At 35.1% G+C, this 19,290-nt stretch overlaps 1 protein-coding gene across 1 annotated transcript in view; it reads right to left on the bottom strand.

Moving 5' to 3' along the window:
• Positions 1-713: 713 nt before the first annotated feature.
• golga7bb (golgin A7 family, member Bb) overlaps positions 714-19,290 on the bottom strand; it is a 35,572-nt gene continuing 16,995 nt past the window's right edge. Inside the window, exons 2-5 of the mRNA XM_051125839.1 lie at positions 16,592-16,717; positions 14,835-14,987; positions 9,336-9,437; positions 714-3,808 (exon numbers count right to left, since the gene is read on the bottom strand). Coding sequence (XP_050981796.1) covers positions 3,725-3,808; positions 9,336-9,437; positions 14,835-14,987; positions 16,592-16,717 — 465 coding nt within the window. The 3' untranslated portion in view covers positions 714-3,724. The remainder of the gene's footprint in view (positions 3,809-9,335; positions 9,438-14,834; positions 14,988-16,591; positions 16,718-19,290) is intronic.

The following is a 19,290-nucleotide window of genomic DNA, read 5'->3' as shown; positions in this document are numbered from 1 at the left end:
CTGCAAGACTGAGCCTTGGGGAACACCAGAAGTGATATGCGATAGCTCAGATCTAAAGTTTTTAAGTTGTACAAACTGAGTGTGACCATAAAGTTATGATCTAAATCAAGACTGACAGGTGCCCGTAAATCCCAGTGAGACCAGCCTGTCTAAAAGGATGTTTTGTGAGATTGTATCAAAAGGCAGCACTCAGATCGAGCAAAATAAGTATAGTCAGCTGTCCAGAATCCGCTGGCATAAGCAGATCATTTGTGATTTTAACAAGTGCAGCCTCCATGGTATGAAGTGGACAGAAGCCGGATTGAAATTTTTTAAACAAATTGTTGTCTGAAAGGTAATATGAAACCTGAGCTCATTTCTAGTATTTTAGAAATAAATGGTAAATTTGAAATGTGAAAGTTGCAAATTAGTTGGATCTGCTCCCAGTTTTTAAGTATAGGATTTTTTATAGTAGGTTTTAAGTGATAAAGGAACAAAACCAGATTAATTGTAATAATATTTCACAATATTGCTGTTTTACTGTCTTTTTTTATCAAATAAACAAATAAACGCTGCTTTCGAAAAAAAAAAAAAACTATAAATAATAAATAAAAAACTGTTTCAAGCAATATTAATAAAAAAATAATAATAATGCATGAATAAAATGATAGAAAAACAAACAGGACATGCTTTCACAATACAAGCATTTCCTGCTTTCCTTTAAGATGTGCATGTTCAGCTTATTCTAGAACCACAATCACCACAGATACTGACCACTAATCTCAATATTAGAGGGATCAAAGACCAGGTCTCTGTTACCTTTAGTCCCATACAATGCTAAATATTTAGTTACATTCTTGCTTTAACTTAGTTAATGAATGCTACAAAATTACAACGATGGGCCTTAACAACTTGTACATTTTTTGTGCAAATAAGCAGTTGTGCCTCTTTGCATGTGCAAAAACCTTCATTTGATTCCCTAACAATGATAATTTATATATGATACCTCATTGATATATATATATATATATTAGTCTTAATATATTCAAGTATTGCTTTAAATAGAAAGCTCATCGCTTCTTTCCTGGCACAATGAATACTGCACTATTACTGTCCACTTCAATAAACTCCTAAACTGAATGGAATCCAGTCATAGCCGACTATGAAAAGGGTCGTTATTTCTTTTAAGAGAATAATGAGTATGCATACTTGCATGAGTTATGTCTAAGAGTCTAGCAAATATGCTTAACATGTAACCAACAAGAGCAATGAAAAATCTCTCAGCTCATTCCGAACAGCTGGTGAGTCAATCTTCTCTGAAGTAGATCAGTCAAAATAAACTTTATCTAAGGTGCATTTATACTGCATGTTGGACCTGCTACTTTCTACACTGGCTCCCTCAGCTCCCTGCACAAGCACAAACCAGAGGTAGAGTTTATCGTTCAAAAAAAAAAAGTTATGTAAAAAATAAATTAATAAATACAATAAAGAAACATTTGCTATTATTCTCCACAAGCAGAGGAGATCTTTGCCCGGTTTGGGCATATTGTCCATGACACCAAACACTGAACCTCTGAGGTGCAGGTATGTGGTGGAACTAACAGAAGGAACATGAGTCTGGAGTGCTGCAAAGGGTCAAGACTGCCAGTGAACTGAAGCACGGCTAAAATTGGCACTGCGGTACATCATGGGGATGAATAAAGAGAGCACAGTCACTGTCCAAACTAAATAAGCACCAAAGCCCTGCTGGAAAATCCAGCTTAAGCTGGTTGTTGTGTTTTGGAACCATCTTAGACCAGCAAGAAACCAGCTACACTGTAGAAAAAAAAACAAAAAACAATTTGTTGAGTCAACTTAAAATAATTTGTTACCTGGCTGCCTTAAAATTTTAAGTTCAGTCAACTCAAAAAAGTTTAGTAAACTTGAAATGTTAAGTTGTACTAAGTGACAACTTAAAAGTTTAAGTTGAATCAACTCAAATATCTAAGGCAGCTGGGTAACAGGCCCAGCCTTTAAGTTTAATAAACCTAATTTTTGTTTAGACAATTCAAATATCTAAGTTGTCACTTAGTACAACTTAACATTTCAAGTTAACTAAACTTATTTGAGCAGCAGGGTAACAAATTATTATAAGTTGACTCAAATTTTTTCTTTTTTTAACAGTGTATCAGCTGGTCATATTAGTTTAAGATGTTTTTCGGAACACATTAGCTGGTAAATCAGCTAATTTAACTGAATCAGATGTTTCAAAATTGACAAATTCTGGATCATCAACATTATTTTTGTTATTATCATTATCTGCTTATAGCTTAAATTAATTTGTTTCATAATTGATGCAGGTTGCAGTTATTGAGTAAAACAGAATCAACACTGAATGGACTGGAGGTGAATAATCACAATATTGACTTTTTAGAAGCAGAATTTGGATTTGTCTAATATTTAAAGCTTGCATCACTGATTCTGTTACTTTCCTGTTTATTACCATGAAGCTGCTTTGAAACAATCTATTGTAGAAAGCACTTCATAAATAACAGTGACTTGACCAGACCAAGGTCATTATAATTAACTAAAACTTACTTGAAATAAATGTTAACTGAAATAAAATATAAAAAAACTTCTAAGGCAACATTTCTCATTTTCATTTAGTTTAATTTGATCTACTAAAATACAAAAAAAATTGATAATTTAGCAAAAAATAAATAAATAGAGATATTTTAAAATAACAAAAACTAATAAAAATGACAAAACAAAAAACAAATTAAAACTTCAACTATAATTAATAGGAAAGTAGGAAATAAAAAATCTGATTCAAAATATTAAAGGTGCTGTATGTAATTTTTTGACTGCACTAAAGCATATAAATACTGTAATATGCTTGCAGATATTTAGGAAATATGTTAAGGTCACATACTTGTTTCTCTGAAAAGCAATGTTACAGCCAGTTATTCTACCATAAAATGTGCATTCTGTGTCAGAATGTCTTTTTTTTTTTGTGATTCCACCCACTGCCAATAGCATTTCGACACCCCGAGTTGCCAGTTGGTTGAAAACACAGCGTATTGCAAACGACCTGCATCAGAGAAGCATTCACATCGATTCTACTTAGAGGTATATTAAAATGACTCATCAACTTACAGTGTAAGGCCTTTTCCATCGTTAATTGCCCTCAGTCCTCAATCTGGCAACCCTTGTGAGCATAGAATCTGAGGAATGGGCAGGAGAAACAACTCTCTCCGATATTTTGAATTTGGACCCATTTCAACTGCTAGCTGTTAATATTATTACATACTGCACCTTAAATAAAAATTATATAATAATAGCTCAATGATACGAATATAACACTAGACTTTACTTAGGCTAGCTAGAAACTAGCACTCATTTCAGAATCATCTCAATATGGATTTTCCAGAGCTAACACATGGTGAGAAACCTGTTGGAAGCACTCCATCCATTGTACCCGTCTGCTAGCCCTCTTTATTTCTGTATTGAGGGCGTCTGATCAACATTTGTCTGTCACTAATGGAAATGCAGAGGTGGTTGAATTAAATAAAGTGGGGATAGGGAGGTGTGTTTGTGAGTTAAAGCTCCTGGCTTTGCGCTTGTTGTTTGGAAGAAGCGAGTGAGTAAGCAGTACCTGTACTTTCGCTCTCTCTCTTTAAAATCTGGTGCTCTCATGTTTCAACATGCGGATTTTAGGGAGCGTACTGGCGCTCCTGTACCCGTACCCCTGGTGCTGCTCCTCCAGTCATTGAGCCGTGCTACTGGACGGAGAACTTCCACTGGAGCTAGAGCTGGTGGAGCCACTGTCTTCAAAGATGGAGATTTCGATCTGGACAGCCACAGTCAAGGGTTACATGCTGCGATATTGAAATATAACAGTGCTATGATGAAAAATGTAAATACTGTATGAAAGACCCCAATCAAGTGTTTAATGACTTTCTTGTGACATTTGGAAGATGATTTAATCCAAAGTGACTTCGAGTTATACATATTGTTAGTTCATGCAATCAACACTCAGTCAAAACATTTTCAAGGTTGTTTTTTTTGTTTGTTTTTTTTTTCTCTTCTGTACAGCAAAGTACAGTACAGCAAAATGAGTACAATGTTAAAATAGTTTTAATCCTTAACTTAATGTTTTTAATTTGAATATATTTTAAAGTGTAATTTATTCCTGATTTCAAAGCTACATTTTTAGCACCATTACTCCAGTCACATGATCCTTTAGAAATCATAATATTCTGATTTACTGCTCAAAAAGCATTTGTTGACAGCTGAGTAGCTGTAACAGTCCGACCTCCACTGTTTCGATGCCGGAGTAGGGATGTAAGTTAGACAAGAATATCTCCGATTGAGTGATTGAGGTGTTGTGTTGCTGGATGTAATAATGAACATAGTGGTCGTCGCTAAAGATGCAGTGGATTACATTTGTTTGTGAAGGGAATGCGCCACCTGATCTACATAAATGCGTCTATGTTCGTGCAAATCATTTGTGATCCAGCTTCACCTACAGCAGAAGTGAGTATAAGGTTTTTTTTTTAATGAATCTCTGCAATCACCTTTCCTAATAATGTGCTAGTTTGCAGCTAAACGCCCTAAATGTGGCTAAAGTAAACAATCTCGTCACTCCACAGAGAGAAGAGAGGGGCGGGGCGAGCAGAGCTCATTTGCATTTAAAGGAACAATCCCTCAGAATCGGTTGATTTTTGCAGAGCTCATTTTCACAAGGTAAAAAGTGTGTTGTTTTACATTACCATTGAGAATTGTTAACCAAACTATATTATAGACTTTTCATTAAGACCCTAAAGAATCATATCAATTTGTGAAAAATGAGCATCTGATGACCCCTTTAAGTTGACAGACATGCTCTAAAAGCTAGAAAACCCAAATTTGGACCCTAAAGAAGGTTCCAGATGAGAGTTGGACAGCTGTTAGAAACTTAGACCCAATCAGATGTTGAGAATATGCAATATTTTGCAAACGTGGTAGCATAGCAATAAAAGAATTTAACCCATAAACTGATTGATTTAATTTAACTTGAAAATGTCTTTCCTATGAGCTAAACCAAAGCTCTGTGATCAGTTACTGGTGGTCAGTGTGGTAGGATCTGAATGGCAGCTATTGTTTGCCCATTGCTCCTAAGGTGACAGCTGGTTGGATTGCGCAGGACTGTGAGCTGACGGCGGGTTGCCAAATCCAACCGGGCCTGCAGTCAGCGGGAAGAGGGAGGAACGGGATTGCCAAGCTAGCTTGATGGTTCACTGGATAGATTTCCCAAAAGGAATCACCCAAATTATGGGATCCAAAGAATAATATGTTCCTGGAGGATCTTTTGGAAGTGCATTCCCTGTCATACCTGAAGATTATTGAGAGAAAAGGAGCACACACTAGTTTCTATACTGAAATTTCATTACGTACGACAAATATATATATTCTGAATAAAAGGAAACCAAAATAAATATTCAAAAAGGAAACGGGTTGCCAAGGCAACTAGTAGGTTATTGGAGTGCATGCCATGCGCAGAGCCTGATCTTTGCAAAGTGACAAGTATTCAGCCAGGCATCAAAAGACTTGACAGGAGCAATGCAGCAACCTCTCATTAGGTAAGTTGCTTAGAAACAATTAGTCTAGTTCACACTGACCCAACAAACGGCAACATTTTAAACCTTCCACAGATGCCTGTTGGATTTATAATATGAGAAACAAATGCAACAAATATAGGTTTTACACGCTGACCCAACAAAAGCCAACAAACTGTTGTAATTTGGTTGTAAATTGCTGGAAAACAGTGTGAACTAGCCCCAAAGCTGGATTTATTTGATCAAATACAGCAGGGTCAGAAATGAACGATGGCTTGTGGCAAAAATGCCACCAAAAAGAACAAAAATGCGCCATAAATTCAAGACAAAGGGGCAAAAAAATGCCCCTGCACAATTAAACAACATATTCCGGCTGTTGTGATTAAAATTAAATGTGAAACTTAATGCAAAGTGTAAATTCTTTGAATTACATTTAGATCCACTCACATTGCATCAGATTGCTTTTACGGACTGTTCTGTGCAACGTTGAGTTTTATAACCAATCAAATGCATTTCTGTTGAACTTAGAAATGCATTGGCCAATCAGAGGCGCTTAGATTAGTCAGCGCTGAAAACGCCGGAGCCGTTTTGATTGTGAACGCTTGTAAATTCCCTCATCATAAACAACTCAGTACAGATACAATGTAAATAAAACATTAATTTAGTAGCTTCAGTCATTATAATGGGAGTTTTTGCAAAACTTGTGCTAGACTTGGCTTTTTGTTTGTGTATATTTGTGCGATGTGCCCAAAACAAAAACAAAACAGTTCAGAATTGTTTTCTATATTGATATTAATAGTCATTATTACAATATAAACAGCAATAATCGACAATTATGTTTTCTGTCATATTATTGCAGTCCTGTGAGCTTCTGTTTTTTTACATGTATAATTTAAACCATCTATTGTTATTGACAACAGTTTAAAATATTGATTAAGGTAACTGGGTAAATTTAAGTATTTGATATTAAAGACAACATATGGTTTTTATAATAATAAGGTGATTATAAAAATTGCCCACACAAATGTAAAAAATGCTCTGGAAATCAAATATTGCCCCTTAATGGAAAAGTTAATTTCTTACCCTAAAATACAATAACAACAATATTGAGAAATAACATTACAATTTAAAATAATGGTAATGTATTTTTAATGGTTTAAAATGTAATTTTAAAACATAATGGTAAAGCTGAATTTTCAGCAGTCATTACATTTGTGCAAAAACAATTTTCAGTCATAAATTACTTGTAAATAATTGCAAAGTAGGGTCAAGTAATTACTTGACCCTACTTTGCAATTAAATATAAAATAAATATAATTAAACATGATTTTTGTTTATTTTATATTTATTTTATTTTACATTGATCTTTTTTTCAGTGCAGTGCCACATGATCCTTCGGAAATCATTATGCTGATTTAGTGCTCAAGAAACTTTTTTTTTATAAGAATATCAAAAACAGCTTATCTTTGTGGAAATGCTGACATTTTTTTCAGGATTCTTTGATTACTTCTGGTCAATTCAATCCATTCTTGCAGAATAAAATCTTTAATAAAATTATTAATAAAAAAACTGAATTTCGGTGGCCCAAACTTTAGAAACACTAGTGTAACTACTTTATTTTAGCACAGATTTTGGGAATGCCCTCAATGTTGTATACTGTCACTGGGGCACTGCACCTTTTAAAATGTATAATTTTCTACCTTTTAGGTACTAATATATACCTTTAAAGGTACCAGTTGAAGGACCAATGCATCCTTTAGGTACAAAGGTATATATTTTGAAAAGGTTCCATCCTAGTGACAGATTTTGTACCTTTATTTCTGAGATTGTACTTAATTATTTAGAGTTTTCTTGTCTTCTATATAAAATCCCATTGATGGAGGTTCAGTCTGGCTTTGAATATTAATGGCTTCAAACTCCAGCTATCAAACAGTTCAAGTGTCTTCAAAGGCCGGGACACACCAAGCCGTTGGGCAGCGTCTGTCGGGCTAGTCTGTTTGGTGTGTTCCACACATCAGCAGGACTTTGCTGAATCTGCGTCGGGGCCGACAGGGAAACTGAGAACTCTGATTGGATGCTTAGTTTAGCGTACGAGTCAGTACCAGAGAATTAAAGCGAAAGTGATGAAAACGAGCAAGTAAATTAAGGTGGCACAATCAGAAGGCCGTACCCATCTTACCCAAGCATTCCAATATGAGAATATCATCATAACAAAATGAGCCACTTAAATTGAAAAATTTATTAAAGGAGAACTCCACTTCCAGAACAACAATTTACAGATAATGTACTCACCCCCTTGTCATCCAAGATGTCCATGTCTTTCTTTCTTCAGTCGTTAAGAAATTTTTTTTTTTTTTTTTTTTGAGGAAAACATTTCAGGATTTTTCTCCATATAATAGACTGATGTGGTGCCCCGATTTTGAAAATTTCTTTCAAAATGCAGTTTAAATGCAGCTTCAAACGATCCCAAATGCGGTTGTAAATAATCCCAGCCGAGGAAGAAGAGTCTTATTTAGCGAAACGATTGTTTTTTTTTTCATTTAAAAAAATACAATTTAAATACTTTATAATCTCAAACGTTCTTGTCTTGCTGTCCCTGAACTCTGTGTATTTTGGCTCAAGACAGTTAGGGTATGTCAAAAAACTCCAATCGTATTTTCTCCCTCAACTTCAAAAATCATTTCAAAATCATCCTACATCACTGCAGAAGTACCGACCCAGTCTTTGCAAAGTGAACATGCAAAGAAGATCAAACACCCTTAACAAAAAAGGTAAAATAGTGATACAGGATGATTTTGAAGCTGAGGGACAAAATACGCTAGAAGTTTTTCGACATACCCTAACTGTCTTGAGCCAGAATACACAGAGAGTTTGACATTAAAAAGTATATATATTGTATTATTTCTATGAAAATAACCGATCGTTTCACTAGATAAGACCCTTCTTCCTCAGCTGGGATCGTTTACAACCGCATTTGGCATCATTTGAAGCAGCATTTAAACTGCAAAAAAAAAAAACAGCATTTTGAAAGTTCAAACTCGAGGCACCATAGCAGTCCATTATATGGAGAAAAATCCTAAAATGTTTTCCTCAAAAAACATAATTTCTTTACGACTGAAAAAAGACAGTGTAGTCTGTGTGGTGTGTTCAAGCACAGCTTTTTGTCTAAACGCTGCCAAGGCGAGGCGATAATATCGTCGGCTTTCGTCGCCGCTAGTTCTTTGAAGTTGGCTTGGTGTGTCCCCGCCTTAACGTGCTTTAAGTTGTGCAAACGTTTCTTTTCTAGTTATTTTTTAATCACACAGACAGAGTGTTTCCAGGTCTGGCCTGAGATGATTTTTGGTCTCACGCAGTTTCCTAGCTACAACCACAGCACTGGAAAATGGAAAGAAACGCCTACAAATAAGGCTGATTTTCCATTCTGCTTTATATCAAAATGTCACCTCGGCTGAACGGCTGAAGGTGAAGTGATATTCTTTGTATAGACTGATTCTTTTGAAAGTGTGACCTCCCATTTTGAAAAGAACAGTAGACACAATCAAAACAGTATTTACTTACTTTGCCAAACCAGTTATAAACCATTTTTTTTTTTGTGGCTTATCAGAAGTGAAAGGAAACCATGGCCATGGAAAGTATGTTACGCTGAAATGACAGCTAAAAGAACAAAGCCTTTCCAGTAACCAAATAGGATAAGTCATCAAAGTTCACAGATCAGCTTAGCTCTTTCAAGGTAGTGCCAACGCTTTAAAAAAACCATCCTGAATTGCTTGCAAAGGATACCACTCTCATGCCTCTCTCGATGGGGTCTGTGAGGAGCAAACCTCTGGGTGCATAGATCTTCTCATTCTGCTCCTGAATATACATGCTGATCTTTTTAAGGATCTGTGGAGGTCGGAGAAGAGGACAGAGTAAGAGAAAGGTTATTATAATTCTGTTAGTGAAATTAAATTTTTTCATTAAAACCACATGATAAATCAAAGTGAGGTAAATACTAATAAACAGATGCTGTCATGCAAACATACACAAAACACCATCATGGCAACATAAATGAAACTAAAATAATGCAATAAGATGTAACATAAAACAGCATTACAGTTTTTAACTGTATAGAGTATACAGAGTACAGCAACTGCAATATAGCTCATCTAAAAACAATAGAAAGCTAAATATATGCTCATATTGTATATTGTCAGAGCCATTTGTGAAAACATCAAAGCGGTGTAAAAAAAAGTTTATTTAGATTACTCAAGTTTATTTGTTTGACTTTTTAAGTGAGCATTGCAAAGGCTGTCTGTGTTTCTTTACCCCAGTGGGGTGAAACTGTGCATCACTTTGCTACGCTTTGCTTTCCACTCTACAGAACCGGCCGTGAAAAGGGTTGAGATGTTTGTAATAAGGGAAGAAAATGGATCTGTTCTGAGTTCAGTGGCCATGAACAAACTTCAGGATGAGCAATGACTCACAGGAGTAAATCCAACACATGCTGCTAGTATGCTACTTGGCGCAACCCAAGGTGAAATATGTTTTTCCAGAACAAAGTGTACAAGCACACTTTTATCCAAAAAAATTACATTCATTTATCATGATAAAAATTCCATGTAAATATGAAGTGAGCTCCAAAAGCCTGAGACCACCAGTGGAAATGCGTTTTCATTACAACTTATATATCAGCATAATATATTGAGTGGAAAGTTGAACTGAAAAATTAACATGAATATCTTTTTTTGTATTTCGACCTTTAGCTTTAATGACAGTAGCACTTAAGCTGCATGAACTTACATTTACATTGACGTTTTTATGCAAAGTGACTTGCGTTGCATTTAAAGGGATAGTTCACCCAAAACTCCATCATTAATTACTCACTCTCATGTCGTTCCAAACCCATAAGACTATTTGTCTTCAGAAGACAAATTAAGATATTTTTTATGAAATCTGAGAGCTTTCTGACCCTGCATAGACAGCAACATAACTACCACATTCAAGGCCCAGAAAGGTAGTAAGGATATCATTTAAATAGTCCGTGCGACATCAGTGGTTCAACTGTAATGTTACGTAGCTACTAGAATACTTTCTGTGTGCAAAGAAAAAAAAATATTGACCTTATTCCACAGTTTCTTCTCTTCTGTGTCAATTTTCGTTGTACATTCATGCATGTGTTCTGATGTAGAACACGGATGCACTGTGACCACTGTCGTCACATGGACTATTTTATTGATGTCCTTACTACCTTTCTGGGCCTTGAACGTGTTAGTTGCGTTGCTGTCTATGCAGGGTCAGAAAGCTCTCGGATTTCATAAAAAATATCCTAATTTGTGTTCCGAAGATGAACGAAGGTCTTACGAATTTGGAACAACATGAGGGTGAGCGAGTAGTGACAGAATTTTCATTTTTGAGTGAACACACTATTGGTTCATGCATTTGCTTGAATTTAAACAAGTGACATTGACATGCTAACTTCTTTAACATCAGAACTTGAAAAATAATATAGTAATAAAGATACAAAGAAAATTTAAATCCTACAACTTCCTGTTTGTTTACAGATTTAAACTAGATTTTGAAATTCAGATTTTCAGTACAGTCTTAGATTTCTAAACCCCAATGTATAAATATATAAATATACAGAGCTGGTGCCAGCTGTCTCAATCTGGGTCTCACAGAGTTTTACGTTTGATTATTTTTTATTAAATGGCACGGTAGCACTAGTAAAGTAAAACAGTCAACAGAGCACTACAGCCAGATTACAGAAAAATACAAATCTCCTCTCATTTTCTCCAGAGAGAAACTAATCTTAAGTGATAACCATTCAAAAAGAGACAAACAACGAGATCTGAAGTTGTTAAGCAATGATCTATGCTTTTGGAGATGCCAAAAGAACTCAGTGGTAACTGTCTATTCCCATAAAGCACTGCAGATGGCATTAAGTCATTATGTCTTCTGATTTTTTTAAAATGCCTAAGGAAGAAATGAATGTCAAATATATCACTGGAGGCAATGCAACTTAAAAACTGGCTTGTGTTTATTGTACATATATTTGAAATAATGATTGCGCTCTTTTTAGTAATAATAATAATGTGTAATTTTTTTTAAAGAAGTCTCTTTTGCTCACTAAGCCTGCATTTATTTTATCCAAAGTACAGCAAAAACTAACATTTTGAAATATTTTTACTCTTTAAAATAACTGTTTTCTATTTTAATATATTTAAAATGTATTCCTGTGATTTCAAAGCTGAATTTTTAGCATGAACAGTGTACCTTGTAGTTTACATTTAGAAAAGCGAGCACAGCGCAGCTGTTTGCACACTGTGCATATAACAGACTGCCATCGGACGACTTCTTTAGTAACTTCATCATCCAATCCTTCCTCTCTAGATGTGAAATCATCCATTATAACATCATTTAGGCTACTGACATCACCAAGATTGAGCAGATTGAGACGAGTAAAATTATTTAAGTGAGCAGCTACAGTACTTCAGACTGTGTTGTTGCACTCCTCCATTGCACAATATTAAAAAAAACTTTGCGTACCATTGTGATCCCAGCCGAGGAAGAAGGGTCTTAGCTAGCGAAAAGATCTGTCATTTTCAGACCCAAAACCCAAAAACTATACTTTTTAAACACAAAAGCTTGTGTAGCACAGGCTCTGGGATGCGTGTCCACAATGCTACGAATTAGTGATGGGTCGTTCTTAAACAATTTCTTCATTTTAAATGAATCTTTAATGTTACTCGGGAAGAACGAGTCATCTCGAGGAGTGATTTGTTCAGTCGCGCATGTGCAACATCCTATTTGATTGAATAGTATGTAACGTCGTGAACCTGTGCTACACAAGCTTTTGTGGTTAAAAAGTATTACAAAAAATTATTTTCCGAAAAAAATGGCCGATCATTTCACTAGATAAGACCCTTCTTCCTTGGCTGGGATTGTTTAGAGCCCTTTGAAGCTGCATTTAAACTGCATTTTGGAAGTTCAAAATCAGGGCACCAATGAAGTCCATTATATGGAGAAAAATCCTGAAATGCTTTCCTCAAAAACCATAATTTCTTCACGACTGAAGACAGAAAGACATGAACATTATGGATGACAGGGGGGAAAGTAAATTATTTGTGAATTATTGTTCTGGAAGTGGACTTCTCCTTTAACATAGGAGAAAGACACAGTCATTTCGACTTGCTGCAATAAATCGCTATTTTTCTGCACTAAACAAGTGAATTTTGCCAAGATATTTTCAGAGATGATATAGAATAATAATTTAATGAAAACCTAATTTTGTCCAAAAAAAAAAAAATCTACCTATTTTTTTAATTTTTAATGAAAATGTCCCAGCTCCACATCCGAGGGGTTTTCCCAGATCATGTCACATATACAGTGCTGCTTGAAAGTTTGTGAACCCTTTAGAATTTTCTATATTTCTGCATAAATATGACCAAAAAGTTCATCAGAACAAGTTTTGAAAATTGACAAAGAGAACCCAATTAAACAAATGAGATGAAAATATATACTTTGTCATTTATCATGAAAAATTATTCAGCGTTAAATATTTGTGAGTCGCAAAAGTATGTGAATCTCTAAGATTAGCAGTTAATTTGAAGGTGAAATTAGAGTCTATCTGTTCAGAAGTGTTTTCAGTCAACAGGATGACAGTTAGGTGTCAGTTTATGCCCCGTTTTATTTAAAGAACAGGGATCTATTAAAGTCTGATCATGCTTGTGAAAGTGAATCATGGCACAAACAAAGGAGATCTCTGAAGGACCTCAGAAAAAGAGCAGTTGTTGCTCATCAGGCTGGAAAAGGTTATAAAACCATCTCTATAGCATTTGGACTTCACAGTCACATGAAGGAAAATGTCAGGACATCTGTCCATGAACTAAAATCTAAAAAGAAAGTGGGTCATGCAGCAAGACCAAGACCCCAAGCGCACAAGTCATCCTACCAAAAAAAAACAAGAACAAAGGCCTTCAATACACGGCCGAGTCAAAGTCTGGACCTTAATCCAATTAAAATGTTGTGGAAGGACCTGAAGCGAGCAGTTCTTAGGAGGAAACCCACCAACATCACAGGGTTCAAGTGTTTCTGTACTAAAGAATGGGCTAAAATTCCTACAAGTTGTTGTGCAGGACTGATCAGCAGTTACTAAAAGTCATTGCTTCCAAAAGGAGTCACAACAGATACTGAAAGCAAAGATTCACATACTTTTGCACCTCACAAATATTTAACACTGAATCATTTTTCTTAATAACTAAATTACAAAGTGTATATTTTTGTCTTGTTTGACTGGATTCTCTTTGTCAGCTTTAAGGACTGTGAAAATCTGATAATGTTTTGCATTACATTTATGCAGAAATATAGAAATTCTAAGGGTTCATAAACTTTCAAGCAGCACTGTATATGTGTGTGTGTGTACCACAGGTTGAGAACTGCTGCTGCTCGACAGAACGAAAGGTCATTTTGTGATTCACGGTCTTGACGTGTGACACAGTGCAGCACGCTCTAAATCTTAGTCTCCGCTGCCCTGACTTGTGTGTGCAATCACTCGTCTTTGATGAGGAAGATGCTTATCATGCTAGCCTAGGGCATGAGAGAACTCATCCATGTCCACTCATGTGTGGCCTCCTGTCAGCTGGAGCGGCAAACAAAAGTGCTCATGGGTGGGTGCAGTTTATCAGAGTTCGTCAATAAGGTGAACGTTTTTACAGTCTGGAGTTTACAAGTAACCCGATGTGACCTCAGAGTCGCACAATGTTGTCAGGCACAAATGACGTCACTTTTTAAACATGTTAAAGCATGAAGATGAATACACTACAAGAGAGACTTTCAACTTTATGTCCGCTCTTTCTCAGTGCAGGTGAAACACACCTGTGTGCTGTAATTTGCTGGCCTTTGGAAGTACATCGCAGCACTGAATGACATTTATGATTGGGTCAGATATGCCCACCGTTGGACAGGTGCTCACCACAAGGGAACTATTGTCTAAGTAGGGCGTATCTACGCATGTCAAACCTTATCTCAACTTCGTTTGCATGCTATTCAAAGAAAGTGATTTCCATCTGCCGCTGTGAACGTGTGTGGTCAGATTCAAATGGGCCGGCACATCAAAATGTTCAAACTTTCTAATGTTTTGGTTCCGTGTGAATCCTTGGGTGACCAGGCCTGAATGCTCGTCTTTGATCTTCAAAGGCGTCCATGGGTTGGAGCTGTTCTCAATCTTACATCTCAGGACTGGCTTCTTGATAAATGTTGAGTGTACTGTAAATGAAACAGAAGAAGACTTTATCTCGATACCTTTTCATAGCGTGTCTCCATGCACAGGAAGATGATGTAGGCCGTAGCACAAGCCAGGCAGCCTTCCAGGTAGGACTGACCGCCAATCTTTTCAGCCTCTGCATAATAGCAGTTGAGGGTCTTCACCGTTTCTTCAAAGAGGCTCCTCTCGATCTGCGCACAACAGTCAGTTTGAAATTAGTCAGATTGCCAGCAGATCTTCTGCAGTGAATGGGGGTCATCAGAATGAGAGAAAACATCACAAAAATCCACATATACAGTTGAAGTTAAAAGTTTACATAGACCTTGCAGAATCTGCAAAATTTTAATTATTTTACCAAAATAAGAGGGATCATACAAAATGCATGTTATTTTTTATTTAGTACTGACCTGAATAAGATATTTCACATAAAAGACGTTTACATATAGAGTCCACAAGAAAAAATAATAGTTGAATTTATGAAAATGACCCCATTCAAAAGTTTACAAACTTGATTCTTACTGTGTTGTTTGCCTGGATGATCCACAGCTTTTTTTGTTTGCTTGTTTATTTAGTGATAGTTGTTTGTCCTAAACAGTTAAACTGCCTGCTGTTCTTCAGAAAAATCCAGTTTTTTCAGCATTTTTGTGTATTTAAACCCTTTCCAACAGCTGTATGATTTTGAGATCCATCTTTTCACACTGAGGACAACTGAGGGACTCATATGCAACTATTACAGAAGGTTCAAACACTGATGCTCCAGAAAGAAACACAATGCATTAAGAGCTGGGGGTGAAAACTTTTTGAAATTTGAAGATCAAGGTAAATGTAACTTATTTTTTCTTCTGGGAAACTTGCAAGTATCTTCTGTAGCTTTTGAAGGTCAGTACTAAATGAAAAAATATGATATTTAGGCAAAACAAGAAAAATGTACACATATTCATTCTGTTCAAAAGTTTTCACCCCCAGCTCTTAATGCATCCTTTTTACTTCTGAAGCATCAGTGAGTGTTTGAACCTTCTGAAATAGTTGTGTATGAGTCCCTCAGTTGCCCTCAGTGTGAAAAGATGGATCTCAAAATCATACAGTCACTGCTGTATAAATAAACGTGACTATATGTAAGCATCTTTTATGTTACATATCTCATTCAAGTTAGTACTAAATAAAAAATAACTTTGCAGCAAGGTGTATGTAAACTTTTGACTTCAACTGTAACTCAGTTAATCGATTAATGTCTTGTGAAGCAAAAAGCTGCATGTTTGTAAGAAACGAATCCATCAAGATGTTCTTAACTTCCTGCTAAAAATGAGTTCTCTATCCATAATACTGCTTTCTCCAGTGAAAAAGTTGTCTTATCTGAATCAGATGAGAAATGTGCACAGACCAAACAAGTGGTTTTAAGTTAAAACGGCTCATTGATGGATTTATTACTTACAAACACAGCTTTTGATTTTAAAACTGACTGGATAACTGATAGACTGATATAGGACTATTGTGATGTTTCTATCAGCTGTTTAGACTCTGATTCTGATGGCACCCATTCACTGCAGAGGATCTGTTGGTGAGCAAGTGATGCAATGCTAAATTTCTTCAAATCTGTTCTGAAAAAGAAACTCATCTACATCTTGCATGGCCTGAGGTTGAGTACATTTGAGCAAATTTTCATTTTTGGGTGGACTATTATAAGATTGAGGCAATCAAAAAATTTTAAGATTAAAGCAATCACTCATGGTATGTCCAACCACATAAATGGCTGTAATACATTGGATGTGTCCCCTAACCCTCATTTAAAACTCACCCTGCTGTCCAGCTCTGTGGGGAACTTGGTCTGGAATTTGCAGATGGTGCCGTCACTGTAGTCTCTCTGAATGAAGACCTTGGTGGCCAGAGACGCACTGTGACGCAGCTCCTGAAGGTTGTGAAACTACAAAAAGACACAAAACACATCAGGAACGTCTAAAAGGGGGCACACATGAGCACCTTTCTGAACTTAAAAATGACAAATGGTACAGTCACCTAGGCCACTGATATGACTAACACCTTGTGTGTACATCATTTGAAACATTTTTCATGTAAAATCACTACTTTCACAGTTAAATCATTGTACATGTGGATAAAAATTTGCGATTTGACACTTAAAATTGAGAGGGTCCTGACAGTATGACATTGTGTCAATTGATTTAATGATTTACGGTTTCTATCTAATCCAAGACACACAGAAAACCTACAATATAAAATGAGAGAGACTGGCCCTGCATCAAGAGTCTATCAAAATGAAAAACGGACAGGGGCCCCTGAAGCAATAACATTTTAAAATATGAAGGAATATGCATGCATGTTTATAAAATCTGGGCCAGAAGAAGACAGAGCATCAATCAAAAGAAGGAAAAGAAACACTCAATGAGTTGCTTTAGGACTTTATGCGTAAAAACCATCTTCACCGGCTCTGGAATCATCATGAAGTAGATTTTGAGAGCCAAGAGAGGGAATGAAACCTGATAGATCCAAGATGCAAATGACCATTTTGCTGTGTCCCATTTCTCCTGATCCTCTAATTGACAGTACAATCAGACAGACATATTACAGCACTAAGTCTGTCTACAGTGGCTGCCGGCAAAAAAATATATTTCATAAATTTCATTTTCAAATAATAATAACTGGATGAATTAAGAACAGACTGCAGCTTTCTGTCTCAGCATATCACTTAACACACTGTAAGCAATGCATTAGTTTCTTTCTTTCGAGACCTTGTTTCCCCCTTGTAAACAAATCCATATTTCAACAGATCAAGATACTAGACCAGGCTCACAGCTTTATTTTCAGCAAAAATGAATTGGCCTCACAGCTGCGGTCTCGTTAGTGTAATTGCTGAAAGCTTTGACTCCAAAAATAAGTCTATTGTTAATCCTCTCTATTGCGAACATAGTAAAGTTACTCTGCAAGGCCAGTGCTAAAACATACAGAAAGAATGATAAAGGTTTAAAGGTGTGAAATGTGACTTTAAAATCGTTTGCCATTGTTTCTCCTAGAAAGTAATGAAATTCGATTTGAAAACAAATGGATAGCATTGTTTAATAATCACAATGTTTAACAATGTGTCTCCTCAATTTCTAAAAGATTTAATAATCATTTAAAATAAGCTTTAAAATAAGATAAAACTACTAAAAAGCAGTGTCTTGGAAAACCTGGATATATGAGGGAATTTTAAAAGTGTTTTCTAGAATTGGCAAAGTCATGGACATTAATAAAATCTTTTTTTAAAAAAAAAAAAAAAGCTTGCAACTTAAATAAATATACATTTAGGTATGTCTACATCTAGTTATGTCAAGCTCAAAAATTATTTATCAGGGAGAAATTGTTATTTACACAACCAGTCAAAAGTTTTTGAACAGTAAGATTTTTAAATGTTTTTTAAAGAAGTCTCCTCTGCCCACCAAGCCTGCATTTATTTGATCCAAAGTACAGCAAAAACTGTAAAAGTTTGAAATATTTTAACTATTTAAAATAACTGTTTTCTATTTTAATATATTTTAAAATTTAATTTATTATTTCGAAAGTTCAGAAGAACAGCATTTATCTGAAATATAAATCTTTTGTAACATTCAATCTGTAAATGTCTTTATCATCACTTTTGATCAATTTAAAGCATTCTTGCTAAATAAAAGTATTAAATTCTAAAATGTCTATAAAAAATTATACTGACTCCAAGCTTTTGAATGGTATAATGTATAATGTTACAAAAGCTTTTTATTTCAGATAAATTCTGATCTTTGGATCTTTGGATAAAAGAATTCTGAAAAAAAAAAAAGTGCTCAGCTGTTTCAAATATGGATAACAACAACAACAATAATAATCATAATAATAATGCCTTGAGCAGCAATTCAGCATATTAAAGTGATTTCTGAAGGATCATGTGACACTGAAAACTAGAGTAATGATGCTGAAAATTCAGCTTTGATCGCAGGAATAAATTACATTATAAAAAATATTTTAAAAATGCAGTTATTTTAAATAATAAAAATATTTCACAATATTACTGCTTTTGCTGTATTTTGGCTCAAATAAATGCAGGCTTGGTGAGCAGAAGAGACTTATTTAAAAAACATTAAACATCTTACTGTTCAAAAAATTTTGACTGGTAGTGTTTATGTATAAAAAATGTATATAGAATTATTTTAATTATTTTAATATATATCCACTTCTAGCTTCTATTTTATGAGTTTCTTCAAGTTTTTAATTGTAATATTTTTCATTTAAATATTACCTAAAGTTTTAGTAATTTTGTTGTTTTTGTCATTTTATTTTTTTCAGGTTTAATTTTAGTTATTTCAGTACATCAAGTTAAACTAAATGAAAATGCTAAATATATACAGCATATAAATAAAAATACATATTTTATTTTAGTTTAATTTAATTTAATTTATTTATTTTTTAATGGTTTAATTTTAATGAACTATAATAACCCTGGGGCACTGGGGTGAAAAAGTCTGAGAACCA

The sequence above is a fragment of the Labeo rohita genome, chromosome 13 (genome assembly GCF_022985175.1).
Source record: "Labeo rohita strain BAU-BD-2019 chromosome 13, IGBB_LRoh.1.0, whole genome shotgun sequence".
NCBI classification, from domain to species: Eukaryota; Metazoa; Chordata; class Actinopteri; order Cypriniformes; family Cyprinidae; genus Labeo; species Labeo rohita.
This window is presented reverse-complemented; position numbering and strand designations above follow the sequence as displayed.